The 13,478-nt window shown below is 51.6% G+C and overlaps 3 protein-coding genes across 3 annotated transcripts; 2 read left to right on the forward strand and 1 right to left on the reverse strand.

The window, feature by feature from the left end:
- Nucleotides 1-4: 4 nt before the first annotated feature.
- On the forward strand, nucleotides 5-902 carry PRR30 (proline rich 30). The gene is given in 3 exon segments (XM_017650612.3): nucleotides 5-430; nucleotides 433-712; nucleotides 714-902. Coding segments are annotated over 3 exon segments (765 nt in total). The 5' UTR covers nucleotides 5-18; the 3' UTR covers nucleotides 787-902.
- A 1,167-nt stretch (nucleotides 903-2,069) lies between these two features.
- Nucleotides 2,070-5,684, forward strand: PREB (prolactin regulatory element binding). Its single transcript, XM_017650681.3, has 9 exons — nucleotides 2,070-2,437; nucleotides 2,861-3,053; nucleotides 3,245-3,465; nucleotides 3,662-3,742; nucleotides 3,842-3,966; nucleotides 4,150-4,323; nucleotides 4,471-4,543; nucleotides 4,723-4,882; nucleotides 5,037-5,684. The coding sequence occupies exons 1-9, from the start codon at nucleotides 2,303-2,305 to the stop codon at nucleotides 5,129-5,131; spliced, it is 1,257 nt and encodes a 418-aa protein (XP_017506170.2). The 5' UTR covers nucleotides 2,070-2,302; the 3' UTR covers nucleotides 5,132-5,684.
- Nucleotides 5,685-5,747: 63 nt separating this feature from the next.
- On the reverse strand, nucleotides 5,748-11,359 carry ABHD1 (abhydrolase domain containing 1). The gene is given in 13 exon segments (XM_073218060.1): nucleotides 5,748-5,913; nucleotides 6,035-6,198; nucleotides 6,293-6,343; nucleotides 6,507-6,677; nucleotides 6,800-6,819; nucleotides 6,822-6,905; nucleotides 7,058-7,103; nucleotides 7,302-7,491; nucleotides 7,827-7,925; nucleotides 7,928-7,963; nucleotides 10,663-10,779; nucleotides 10,929-11,128; nucleotides 11,337-11,359. Coding segments are annotated over 13 exon segments (1,365 nt in total). The 3' UTR covers nucleotides 5,748-5,749.
- Nucleotides 11,360-13,478: the final 2,119 nt, after the last annotated feature.

Raw genomic sequence — 13,478 nt, forward strand, 5'->3', positions numbered from 1 at the left:
ACTTCCCAATTTGAGGCAATGTTGCCTCAGTACAAGGACCAGGTGCTGCTACAGAACACAGCACCCACTGGGTGCTCCCCTCAGGGCCCCTCACCACTTGTGAACTCCCTTCAGCCCAGCCCTCAGCCTCTGCCTCCCTATCAGTATAGGGACACTGAGTCCCCTGGGGTGGGAGGGGAATGCATTGCAAAAGAGAGGGATCCTTCAGAGTTCAGGGACCTGGGAGCCCTGGTGAAGGCCCTAGTTGCCCATCTGGGGCACCGTCGCATTGCATGCAACCTGTGGCTACTGTTTTTGCAGCATATATGGCTAGGCATTAATGGCAGGGCCCCAGTTGTGGAGTATCCTGTATGCCTGGTGTGTGTCCGGTCCTGTGGCCCCTCTTGCCCTGTCCCCAGTTACGGGACTGAACCCCGGCTGCTTGCCTTTCCTATGCATGGGGCCAGGAATGCAGGCCACTCCGCATAGGCATTGGCTTTGGCCTCCATCTGTCTCGGGGCCAGGCCATAGACATGCATCTGTTGCCAGAAAGAAGGCCAGAGGAGGAAGGGCCTCAGGGCAAGGCCACTCAGGCCCATGGGTGTCAAATGCATGCATCTCAGTCCCCAGTGGTTCGAGCCTCAGTGGCTCAGACCAGGGCAGATCCAGCCCCAGGCACACCTTTCCAGACAGGGAGCCTCAGGTCTGTAAGCCCTCTCTCACCAAATTCCAGGCTTTTCAGGGCCTCCTCCTCAGGAACCAAAGGAGACCATGGTCTCCCTGAAGCCCAGGCCTTCCTCCGCCTGAAGAGGCCTGCTTCTCCAGAGTAGCCACCCTAGTTCCAGACCCAAGGAAGCTTTCTGGAGCACCTCCTCTGAACCCTACCATCTCTATTAGGCCCCAGGTCTCAGGGAGCCCTCGAGACACCGTGATGGGCTGGCTGACTGGAGGTCAGGCATGTTCTCCAGCCTTAATCCCTTATGGAGGGATTAAGTGGGAGCCCCTTATGGAGTCTTCTCTCTCCTAGCTAAAGAGGACCAGGGGCCCCTGGACTCCTGGGCCCCCATTCAGTGTATCCAATAAAGCCTGACACTGTAAAACTTGTTGTTGTGTCCTGCTGAGCAGACACAGTGGGTGGCTGTACCTACAGAGGGCCAGAACCCAAAAAGGGGTCGGGGAGAGTCAGACAAAACACACTGGCCAGAAAAAGTGGATGCCTTGTAACTGAGGAGGGCATGGGACCCACAAGGCCTGAGCACCTGAGATGTGCAGAAGGCTCTGCTAGTCCCTGCACACATTTAATTGCATTTGGTGGGGCAGATAATGGCATCCCCAAAGATGAAGCCACAGGGCCCCTTTCTCTGGGTACACCTTAGGTTAACGAGGATGCAACCTGACCCAGTCAGGGGAGTGATAGATGTCTCCTTGCAGGGAAGAGCATGCCTAGCCTTCAGTGGCAGAGAAACATCGGGTCTTTACATTGGAGGTCAGAAACCCAAAGGCCCCCACAGGTAGCTGGGATGTCAGGCAGACACAAGACCGGCCCTGCCTGGGAGCCAAGTTGCCTCCCGCTGATGGTGTCAGAGGGAAGCAGCCCCCACCCACAAACTCTCAGGAACAGGAGCCCATTCGTGGAGCTACGAGAATGGCCAACGTCCACCTCTGCCCACCACGGAGGACAGGTGTTTTATTAAGCTAAATAGTGGTTTCCTCATTAGTAAACGGTGGATTCGAGATTTGATGCCAGGATTGTTTTAAACGCCACGCAGCCTCTGTTAACAGACAAGAGTGTAGATCACTTCCTTTCTGGGGTAAATGTAAAGGCTGCGCTTAAGCGTGGACAGCCCTAATCCAAATATTTCTTTATTAAAGTTTTATTAACTACCCTCAACCTTCATTAGTTACCCTCCTCCTACAGCCACCATAGACCCACCCCGGGAGTGGTGGGAACGACCCTCCTCCGCCCCTCACAAAGATGGCGGAGTCTGCCGCCACAAGTGGGCGGCGATCGGAATCCTGGGCCGTTTTTCCGTCACCCGGCAGCCGGTTTGTGCTGACGCGTGTTGGCGGCTCTGCGCCTGCGCGAGGAGAGCGGCGGGCAAGCGCACTGCGCGTCGGAAATCCTGGGTTAGACAGCTTGGAGCCGGGATACTCGTCCCTGCGTGTGGCTGGCGTTTTGGCCACCCTGAGGGTGTGAGGAGGGCTGGAGCTTCTCCCGGTGCCGACGGGACCAAGTTGAGCTGCAGCCGGGGCAGTAATCGAAGGCCGGGCGCGGCATGTCCCGCACGCCTCGGTGCGGACAGTGAAGCGCGCGGAGAACAAGATGGTTCGGCGCCGGGCACCTGAGGTGTATCGGGCCCCCTTCCCATTGTACGCACTTCAAGTCGACCCCAGCGCGGGGCTGCTCATCGCTGCGGGCGGAGGAGGCGCCGCCAAAACAGGCATAAAGAATGGCGTGGTGAGAACGCAAGACCACTGGGGCCGGGTCAGGCCACAGGCAGAGGGCGATTCCGGGGGGTAGCGGGGGAGGGCCGCACCCAGCTTCGGACCCTGCCCCTCCCGGGTGGGAAGCCCTGGCACGTCTGGCCCCAGCACGGATTTCGGCGGCGAACTTAGCGGGCGATTGAGAGACTCCAGAGGGAAAGTGAAAACTGCACACAGCGCTGCTTAGACAGGAACGCTTCAGCTCGACCCAATACTCCCAGCCCTGCTTGTTGTACAAATTAGTGAGACTCAACAAAAAGGAAAAAAGGTTGGAGAAAGCTTTTTGAGTTAGGAAGTGCAGTAAGCTAAGGAGTAAGACATCTCATATTACAAAGGATGTAAGTTTGCCCTTGAGGTGCTCTCTGAACTTTGCTCACCCTGGTTTCCTTTCTCACAGCACTTTTTGCAGCTAGAGCAGATTAATGGTCGCCTGAGTGCCTCTTTGCTACACTCCCACGACACAGAGACACGGGCCACCATGAACTTGGCACTGGCTGGTAATATCCTTGCCGCAGGGCAGGATGCCCACTGTCAGCTCCTGTGCTTCCAGACTGATCAACAGAAGGGCAAAAACAAGGCAGAGAAGGCAGGTGAGAAGTCCCCTCTCTTGCTTTGGGAAAAGGGTTAAATAAGTAGGATCACTCTCACTGTCTCTAAAGAAGTGGGGCTGGAAATGGGGTTATAGTAGTAGCAGGCGAGAAGCTGGATGTTCACCGCTAGAGAGGGGGCCAGTACTACCTACTATGGAAACCTGGAACCTGGCAGACTGTTTGTGTTGCAGGTCCCAAGGAGCAGGGGCCTCGACAGAGGAAGGGGACAGCCCCAGCAGAGAAGAAGTCTGGAGCTGAAACCCACCAAGAGGGGGTAGAACTCCATGTAGAGAATTTGCAGGCGGTGCAGACAGACTTCAGCCCTGATCCACTGCAGAAAGTTGTATGCTTTAACCACGATAATACCCAGCTTGCCACTGGAGGGACGGATGGCTACATTCGTGTCTGGAAGGTGTGGTTTTTGGGGGGTTTGAAGATGAGTGTTAGTTAGTTAGTTAGCAAGGCCAGAATTCTGAGAAACTGAACATGAGTTCTGGGAAACTTGTGACTTATGATTGCAATGAATGGCCATTAGAAGAGAAGAGGTGTGGGGATCATTGTGCTCTTGCTGGGTTCCCAGGGTAACTCTGGTGGTGTTTTGGCTACAGGTACCAAGCCTAGAGAAAGTTCTGGAGTTCAAAGCCCACGAAGGGGAGATTGAGGACCTGGCTTTGGGTCCTGATGGCAAGGTGAGGAGGTGAGCGGGTGGAGAAGGTAGGGGGTTATGCTTCTTGTCCAGTAAGTGGATCCCCTAACCGTCCATCCTTGGAATCTTGATTCCTGACTAGTTGGTAACTGTGGGCTGGGACCTTAAGGCCTCCGTGTGGCAGAAGGATCAGCTGGTGACACAGCTGCACTGGCAAGAGAACGGACCTACCTTTTCTAACACGCCTTACCGCTACCAGGCCTGCAGGTGTGAAGACCCCGGAGGGTGGCTAAAAGAGGCACAGCCTAGATAATATGTGGTGGGGAAGTGGGAAAAAACTGAGGGGACACTGGGGAGGATCAAAGCCTTGGCAGGTGTTTCCCCAGGCCTGACCAGGGTGCAGAAGGGCACAAACCTGAGGAGCTGAACAGCCTCTCACCCGGTCTCCAGGTTTGGGCAAGTTCCCGACCAGCCTACCAAGCTGCGACTCTTCACGGTGCAGATTCCCCACAAGCGTTTACGCCAGCCCCCACCTTGCTACCTCACAGCCTGGGATGGCTCCACCTTCTTGCCGCTTCGGACCAAGTCCTGTGGCCATGAAGTCATATCCTGCCTTAGTGTCAGGTGTGAGACCAGTGGCTCCGCTGGGTGTGGGTGGTGCCTTCAGGAACTCGGGAGGGTGCCCTGCCTGAGTCCCTGAGGTCCGTTTTTAGTGAATGAGTGTTGCTACACAAGCCTTCAGGACAATGAACACTTGATTGTTTGTTGCAGCGAATCAGGCACCTTCCTAGGTCTGGGCACAGTCACTGGCTCTGTTGCCATCTACATAGCTTTCTCTCTCCAGGTAATGGGTGGGGATGGTTACAACCCTGAGGGCTCTGAGGGGTGGGGTCTCTAGTCCTGCTTCTACCCCAAGGGTGCAGGAAGGAGTCTGGCTGAGCCAGTAGAGGGGGTAGGGGGCATGTTTTCCAGAAGGAATGTTTCCAACTGGGCTTTCCCTCAGTAGTTCTCCTTTGTCCCCAGCGCCTGTACTATGTGAAGGAGGCTCATGGCATTGTGGTGACAGATGTGGCCTTTCTACCTGAGAAGGGTCGTGGTCCAGAGCTCCTTGGACCTCATGAAACTGCCCTGTTCTCTGTGGCGGTGGACAGTCGTTGCCAGCTTCATCTACTGCCCTCACGGCGTGAGTCACTGGGGTGGAGGGTACCACCCTCCCTACCTTTAGCTATAGTAAAATCCTGCCCCCTGGAGAATGGGCCATCTGCCACCTGCTTGCATGGCTCTGTTCTTGAGGCTGCAAGCCTTTGCCCCTGACCGCGTCCCTTACCCTCCTGCAGGAAGTGTTCCTGTGTGGCTGCTACTCTTGCTATGTGTTGGGCTTATTGTTACGACCATCCTGCTGCTCCAGAGTGCCTTTCCAGGTTTTCTTTAGCCTCACTGCTCCAGGAATCAGGGACCTGGACACTCCCTCAGGCTAGACCAGAGCGGAAACCTGGACCCCACCTCTCACTCCATGTCGGTGCACAGGGCATGAGACTGATGGGCACTGCCTGTCCTTCCCTATCAGTTTGGCTGTGGCCCTGTGTGGTCCTGGGAACCCTGTATTCATCATCTGTGGACCCACCAGGACAATGGTGTCTAAAGTCCAGGACACACCGCCTGCCTCCTTCACTCTGCCTTCCTAGAGGCTCCAGAGTTGAGCTTCAGAAATAGGTGGAGATGCCCAAGAGCCGCGAGACACTGCTATCCTTCAGTTTCCCCCGGCATTTGCTGGGGCAAGCATTGGCCTGGGACTCGCTGTTAGGGAAGGAAGGGGCCAAAGGAAGACCTAGGCAGTAGGTTCAGCTGGGTAGTGACCAGCCAGCCTGGATGAATATGCAGTAAGTTCCTGAGTGGTTTACTTAGTTTTGAGGAAAGGATAAATGAACCTCAGCCCACTTGGCAGGAAAAGATGATATTTAATAAATGGGACAACTGAACTGAGACCCCAGAGGTGCTCCTGTCAGCTCATTTCTCCTCCAGAAGGTGAGGGAGCTCCGAGGCTAAGCAGCTAGGCTGGGTGGGGGAGCATGGCTTTGGCATAGTGATGGGAGAGGCAGCTTGTGTAGCTGTGCTGCCAGGGGAACAGCCCTTCCAGGAAACCAATGTGGCCCCCCCAGGCTGTGACAAGCAGGGCAACGTGAGGAGAGTGTTGGGCAGCCTGTAGGGGGAGGGCTGGGGCAGGGTTTGAAGAGATCAGGAGCCCTGGCCTTTGCTGGGAGCCCGGGCCCTCTACATTTGCACCTCATGGCCCACTTTCCCTAGGGCCTAAGGCATCCAGACTTGGTGTGCTCACCACTGACTGGGGAGAAGGGGTCATCAGCTGCACTGAGGCAGAGCAGAGGAATCTGGATGGCATCTACCTTGGTTCTTGAGCTTGCTGCTTGGTAGTAGGCAACACAATCTTGATACCCAAAGGCCCCAGTTGTGTAGCACTCATCAAACTGGTGAACTGTGGGCCTGTGCATGGTGGGAGGTGAGATAGGCTAGGACAAAGACAGGGAGTACCAAGGTATTTGAAGGACAGTTTTGGATGAAGGGGGTGTTAAAGGACTATACCTGTGCACAGTCTACATTTACCACCTTTAACATCACCTTGCTATTTCTGCAGAAGAGCAGGCTAGGCTGTACTCCTGGCTTTGACCTAGAGCCAGCCCCTGAGTTATCTCATGAGTGAGAAAGCCCAGATAGAGAACTGACCCGAGCATAGACTGGCATGTCACCATCCTACCCTGTCTGCTGCCCCCTCCTACTTGCCAAGACCCTACTGGTCCACAACTTGGCAGAGCCCAACAGTGAGGCACTGGCTGAAGAGCAGTGAGTTAAGTGGGGTCTCCAGGGAGCAGGTGGTCTCAAAGGAATCCCAGCATGCCCAGAGTCAGTGCTGCTACCCCCCCGCAGCCTGCCCCATACATGCCAGGTAGTTCAGCACTGATATCCTGCAGATTGAACCAGGAGCCATCAAAGAACTGTTTGCATCAATGAGTGGGGACAGGAAAGGACATGGAGGAGGAAGGAAAGAAAGGTAGTCTGGGCCTTTGGGTTACCAGGCAGCCTTTACCCTCCAAAAGGGACTCCCAAAAGGCTAGCAGAGGAGCTTGGGAGCACTGGCACTGCATGTGGCTCACAGCTGTCTCCAGATCTTTGGTAGTGCTGGCACAAAAGCCCTGTGGGTCTGAGGCAAACCAGGTCATTGGGTAGGGAGGGAGGCCCTGGCCAGAAGGCAGAAAAATGGAAAAGAAAGATAGGAAGGTAGAGCTCTGGGCCAAGGGCCTCCAAAGGGAGTGGGGTCAAGGGCTCTGATGAGGAAGGAGGGTACTCACCACAGCTCTTCCCCACAGCAGCCCCAGTTAAATACGACAGCACTGTGGCACACACAGGTAGTCATAGCCAGACCCTCCCTAAAAGCCCTTCTCCCCCTTTTGGTGGCCTTCAGAAAGACCCCAGTCAAAAGGTCCCCTTCATAGAGCATTTTCTCCTCATAGCTATTAGGGTCTGAATTGATGTCCCTATTATAAATTCTCAGACACCGTCCAGTTCCTGTGGGCTGTGCCCATCTTTACCTGTAATCATCCCTTAAAGCTTGGTTAACCAGGTGCAAGATACATGTCTCCCAGCTACTGCCTGTGATACCCGGAAGCAATAATACGATGGGCCGGGTGGCAGGGTCAGGGTATTGACTGCTGTCACACTGACCAGCCCAGTCTAGCAGGAGCTGTCCTCCATCTGGTGTTTGGAGGACTTCACTGTGGTTTTGGAGAAAAGGGCACACAAGGATATTACTAGAAACTATGTTCTTCAAAAGGTTTACGCATCCTCATCCCCAGACAACTCCCACAACTTCCCGTCGTCATATGAGGGCATGCATTATGCTAAACATTAAGACCATAAAGCAGGGTATAATGGGGACATAAAAAATTAAATATTACCTCATGGTTGTACAATTAAACAGCCCTTCCATGTAACTACTCGTTACCCTCACCACACTGAGGTAGATGGGACAAAGATTACTTTCCGTTTAAAAGAGGGAGACAGGATTCCCCTGTATTTGCAGCTTCAGTGTACTGCCTTCTGTCCTTATGTCCAGTAAGGGACTAGAGGCCGAGACTGCAGTAAGACCTAGAAGATGCTTTGTAGCTGCCCCTTGAAACACCATAATGTAGGGTAGGAAGTCTCCACAGTGACTGTTGCTCGAGGAAGGCCAGACACCAGGACCCAGTCACCACTTGACGCCTCACGCAACACGAAGTACCTCACTCTCCTGATTTTTGCATCAAGCCAGTGAGGCTCCCAGTGCCAGAGTGACCCCTCTGCAGAGGCCAGCCTAAAAAGCACTGCTCGGTCTGGCGGGGAGAAATCTAGCATACCTCCTGGAACGGCCAAGTCACCTCTGTTAACAGACTCCAGTTACAGCCCCGAAGAACTCCAGTCCTGCACTGTCACCTCTCCAGCCCTGACCCCGAACTGACTCTGAACCAGAACTGGAAGCTGCTGCAGCTGACTGGGTGCTAACTCCCCTACTCTGCCTATCCATGCCCCAGACTCATTTTGGAGAATGTGAAATAAATTAAATTGCCCAGCTGATGACCTGCAGGAAGGGTTGGGATCCTGGACAGCCTGAAGAAATGGGGCTCCATTCAATGGTGACTTTGGCCTCCTAGTCACAGTCATCTTCCCATTGCCAAAACTAGCTCTGGCAGCACTCATTCCTCCTGATTTTAGCACTCCACCATTCCTAGGCCCTGCTGTGTGTGTTCACTGAAGGGCTTTTTCTACCACGGCACTTCCTTTTCTTTCTTGTGAGACCTCTGCTGTTCGACCATGCTCTAAAAGAGATAGAGTCCCAATGTGAACAGAATTTTTTCCTTCATGCCAGCCAGGCAGAAGGTAATAGGGATGGGGTGATGGACAGATGATGTCTGTGGGCACTCAGCCGTGACTTTCAATCCCTCTGTTTGGTTCTTCTGGATTGACATCAAGTGAATGAGAGGGCCTAGCCACACTGAAGGCTTATGAAGGAGTATGTTGTACAGAGCCAAAAGACCCATGCATTTCTGTCACAGGCCCCAAAGAACCTAAGGCCCAGATTTCCTGTCTCTTCTGCAGTGTCCGTGCTCTAAAGGGGCTAGGTAAATTGTGAACCAGAAAGGCCAAGTTGGTAGTCTGACTGTTGTGAGCTGAGATTTATTCCTGGGTCCCTAAGCCCTAGAATGGTAACACCTGAAATTCATTGTGTGCCATATGCAGGTACTAGGCCAAGCCCAAATTTATGAGATAGGATATTCTATAAGTGAGGAAACTGACTCACAGAGGTTTGCTAAAGTCACACAGCAAGCCGGAGGCAAAACAGAATTAGTAATTGTGATATTACCACTAATACCAGCAGGTAAAATGTGAGTGCTCCTTATGTCCCAAGCATTGTGCTAAGCACTTTATATGACATCCTATGGTCTTCACAACATCTTTTTGAGAGAGGTACTATGATCCCCCTGTGGGAACAGGTTTGAATGTTGAGTAGCTTTGATCAAAGGTCATGAAGCTTGCCAAGGCTAGTTAGGGGTGGAGTTGGGATTCAAACCCAGGTCCATCTGACTCTAGAACTTGTGTTCTGAGCTGTACTACACTGCATCCTAATTACCAAGATTTTGAGTTATCAATTTATTAAGTCCTTGGTCAAACGCTCAGCAATGTAGAGCAATGCTAATAAGTTAGGTCATGGGTTTGATTTTTGTGTGTTTCATTTTAACTCTAGTGAAGTGTTTCTTAAGAATTAGTAATATGCCATTGGTCACTGTGGATGAATCATTTATTATCTATCCATTACCATGCCAGATAACCCAAACTTCATGTCCTTAGGAGCTCCAGAATGGCACTTTTCCTGCATTTTAATCAGTATTTGGAAGTCAAGGATGAGTTTGGAATATAAACTGGCAGACATCTCTGACTTTTGTGTGTCTCATTTGCAAGCAAAGGAAAATGTTCAGTTAAGGATAGCTCTTGTCTGAAATAACTAACTTTCCAGACATACAGTTAAGACTTACAGGGTATTGTGAGGTTTGGATTTTCAACTGTATTATTAAGGCAGACTTATTTTATAAACAATATATACGAATGTAGAAAGCTCTGAAAATACAGAAAAGTCTGGGTAACATTAAAAACCCTACAGATCTTTTTAAAGGGCTTTAATCAATAGGTTTCTTGTTCAAGTCAGCTACCTATGACAGAGTTTAATGAAGAGTAAAAGGTTTAAGTATTTTTCTAGATATGTAAATTATGTGTTTAATGTAAATTTCACTGACATTAAAATCTCCAAGTTCATCAAAATCAACCTCATCAGACTATGCCATTGCACAATACATGGAGGGCCTAACTTAAAACAGGGCTGAATGAGCAAGGACAGTTCTGGTTATCTATTAGACCTCAGCTAGGCAGGGAACCTCTGCTAGCCCTCAAAAAAAGAAAGGACCTACTAAGCTGATGGGAAGGTGTTGGGAGCTAGCCACAACCCTACAGGCCGTCGGTTCCTTCATTCAGTGCAGCTACTGAGAAAACCAGACTGCCTGAAAAGGAAGGCATAGCTGCATTATCTCCCTGACACCTCAGGATGCCATCCACTCCGCCTTTCTCCAAATGTTTCCACATCATAGGAAGCAGCACCTCTCCGAAGCCCAAAGGGCTAAGCTAGCATGGGGAGCACGCGGGATGCAGAGAGTCTAGGTAAGCAAAGAACCAACTCTCCATTAGGTAACATCAGCAAAGCGGAGCTGGCTGGAGCGCCGGGCAGGGGTGGTGGAAGAGTTGGGGCGGCAAATCTCACCTGGGGCGGGAAGCCCAACCATGCCAGCTCCTACAAAGGGCTCGAACCCCGAGCTGGAAGCTGCTGCCTAGACCCGAGTTCCCAAACCCGCCGCCAGAGCTCCGGACTCGCACCCACCTGGGGCACACGTGCCCAGTAGTAGCCCAAGTAGAGGGCAGCGCCAAGACCCAAAAGCAGAGAGGTCTCTGTCCGGGTGCCATTCTGAGGCGCCTGAATGGTGCTCACTCAGGAAGGAGCTCGGCATCTTGTGTCACTGGATTCCGACCCCCAAGTTCTTGACTGACTCTAGTGCCAGATTTAAGACTAGTCGGTCCGCAGATGCGAACCGGGCCCCGCCCATTACACGCCATTGGCCGGCCTGTGCAAGTCCCACCTCCACTGCCCGGCGGTTGGGGTACCCGGGCCCCGCCCACCACGGTGCGCGCGGCTGGCTTGGCGAGGGGCGGTGCCAGGACGTCGCAGGGGTGGGCGCCCTGCTCCCTGCGTGGAGGTAACCCGAGTGACTTGCAAGTGTCTCCCGGCGCGAGGTCCGGATCTCGCGCCTCTGTGCCTCCTGCTTCCTCCTCGCGGTCACTAGCGGTGCAGGACTAGGGACCTCCCCATAGCCGCCATCTTGGTGAGTGAGGGTCATCTGCACCTGCTGCTGCTTCAAATTCCGCCCTGGCCAGGGCGAGTCAGGCAGCCTATTCAGAGACCCCAGCCACTCCTTTGGTGACAGTCTGCCCTGTCACACAAAGTAATCATTCACAGTGACCTTCACACTCAGGACATGGCCACTCACATGCAGTCCCAGTGTTCAGCCATTCACAGTAGACCTCACACACTGCAAACATTCACACTGTGACACACCACAGTGTCACATGGTCAGGTTTCAGCTCTCGAGTGGCAGACATTACACACAGTCACATAGGTTAAAGTCACCCATACAGTGTCATTACAATGTCTCATGCATTCCCTCTCAAGTAAATACAACAGGTATTACTCACCACACACTGTACCAGGCACTGAGATACCCCAGGGGTGCTTTTCCCTGTCTTTATTGGGATATGAAAACAATCTACAGGGAGCAATGGCTCTCAACTTTGAAGATTAATCATCCGGGTGTTTTAAAAACTACCAGTACCCAGGCTTCACACCTTTGGAGAGGAGCCTAGATATCAATTTAACTTAGAAGTTCTCTGGAATATTCAAATGTGTAGTCAGGTTGAACCTAGCACCTGGTACTGGATTAGAAAAGTACTAGCTGTAGTGGGAGCACTGAGAGGGCTGCCCAAACTCCCATGTAGTGGAAGTGTAGCCAGATGTTAAATGATGATACATTTAAAGTGGAACCAAAAAATGAGTAAGAGTTTCCTAGACAAGGGGAAGACAGGGACAGAATAGTTGTTCCAGAAGAGGAAAAACATAAGTAAAAGCCTTCATGTGAGAGACTTCTTAAAGGAACCAAGAAATTTGGTGGGCTGGAGCATATGAGATTGTGAGCAGCTATTCAAAGGATGTTAGAGGTTTTCCTAAGGGTTTCCTAAGCTCTTTCCTAAAGAGCTCAAGCCCTGAGCAGGAAGCTACTATCAAAGAGTTTTAGGAAGGGGTGGGTGACATAATCATAGTTATGTTTTAGAAGAATCATTCAGGCTACCTGGAGAATAGATTGGAGGATGAGAATGAAAGCACAGAGGTCAATTATGCTATTAACAGAACTTTGCTCAGATAATGGCTGTGTGAACTGAGGGAAGCTTGGGAGAGGAGTCACCTTTAAGATAGGAGACAGAATAGGACTTGGTTGGAGGGTGGAGGTGGTGGGAGAAAGAGGAATCATGGATGACATCCAGGTTTCTGACTGCATAGATACAGGGGTACATGGCTGTGCCTGTCCCTCAGACAGGGAAACTGTGGGAGGGTGAGGTTTGAGGAAGCTGATACGTTCTGACTCAGATACGTAGAGGTTGGGACGCTGGTAGTTGTTGTAATTGTGTTTTCTTAGATTCAGTATTTGTCTCTTCGGTGTCCATTGATCACAAGGCCAAACTAACAACCAAAGTTGCTTCCATCTCCTCTGCTATCCAGAGCCCATACTCTGAATCACCTCCTTTATCTAACTCTCACACACCAAGCCAATGTTTCCCCTGTGCTATATCAACCCAGGGCCAGGTACCAGACAACTCGGGACAGCCCATATTCTCAAAGCCTGCCAGAATTATTCAAACTACCCAATCCTAAACTGTTTGCCCTGCCCTGCCTCACCCTTCCTGCTTAATGAAGGCTGTGGCCTTTGCCTTCCCCTTGGTCCTTTTCTGCCTTCTGACCTACACTAGTGCTTACCACTATCGTCCTGGGTGGTGAGCTGTGCCTCTCGTTTCTAGGGAAACTGTAACATCAAACATTTTTTTTCCAATGGCATTGGCCTCTCCATGTTGTCATGCAGTTACCTTTATAGATTAATATCTGCACACAAATTAGTAGGATGTTCAATTCCTGAAGTGGCCTGGGCTTAGAGATGGAATTTGAGATTTGGTAGTCATCAGCATTTAGATCATGTATTAGTTTGTGAGGTTGCTATAACAAAACTCTGCTAACTGGGTGTCTTAAACAACAGAAATTAATTGTTTCACAGTTCTAGAGACCAGAAGTCCCAGATCAAGATGTCAACAGGATTGGTTCCTTCTGAGAGCTGTGAGGAAGAATCTGTTCCACGCCTCTCCTCTAGCTTCCAGTGGTGTGCTAGCCATCTCTAGCACTTCTTGATATGTAGCAGCTCCACTCCAGTCTCTGCATCTTCACGTGCTGTTCTCCCTGTGTGTGAGTTTGTCCAGATTTCCCCTTTTTATGTGGACACGAGTCATATTGGATTATGGGGCCTGGCCTACTCCAGTATGACCTCCTTTTCACTAATTATGTATGCAACAATCCTATTTCCAAATACAGT

The sequence above is a fragment of the Manis javanica genome, chromosome 1 (genome assembly GCF_040802235.1).
Source record: "Manis javanica isolate MJ-LG chromosome 1, MJ_LKY, whole genome shotgun sequence".
NCBI lineage: Eukaryota > Metazoa > Chordata > Mammalia > Pholidota > Manidae > Manis > Manis javanica.

Excerpts from the sequence above, each read along its gene's own strand:
- PREB (XM_017650681.3), top strand. The coding sequence starts at position 2,303 with ATGGTTCGGCGCCGGGCACCTGAGGTGTATCGGGCCCCCTTCCCATTG. Across the intron at positions 3,466-3,661 it reads GCTACATTCGTGTCTGGAAG|GTACCAAGCCTAGAGAAAGT; the intron begins GTGTGGTTTTTG and ends TTTTGGCTACAG. Across the intron at positions 4,883-5,036 it reads TCATCTACTGCCCTCACGGC|GAAGTGTTCCTGTGTGGCTG; the intron begins GTGAGTCACTGG and ends ACCCTCCTGCAG.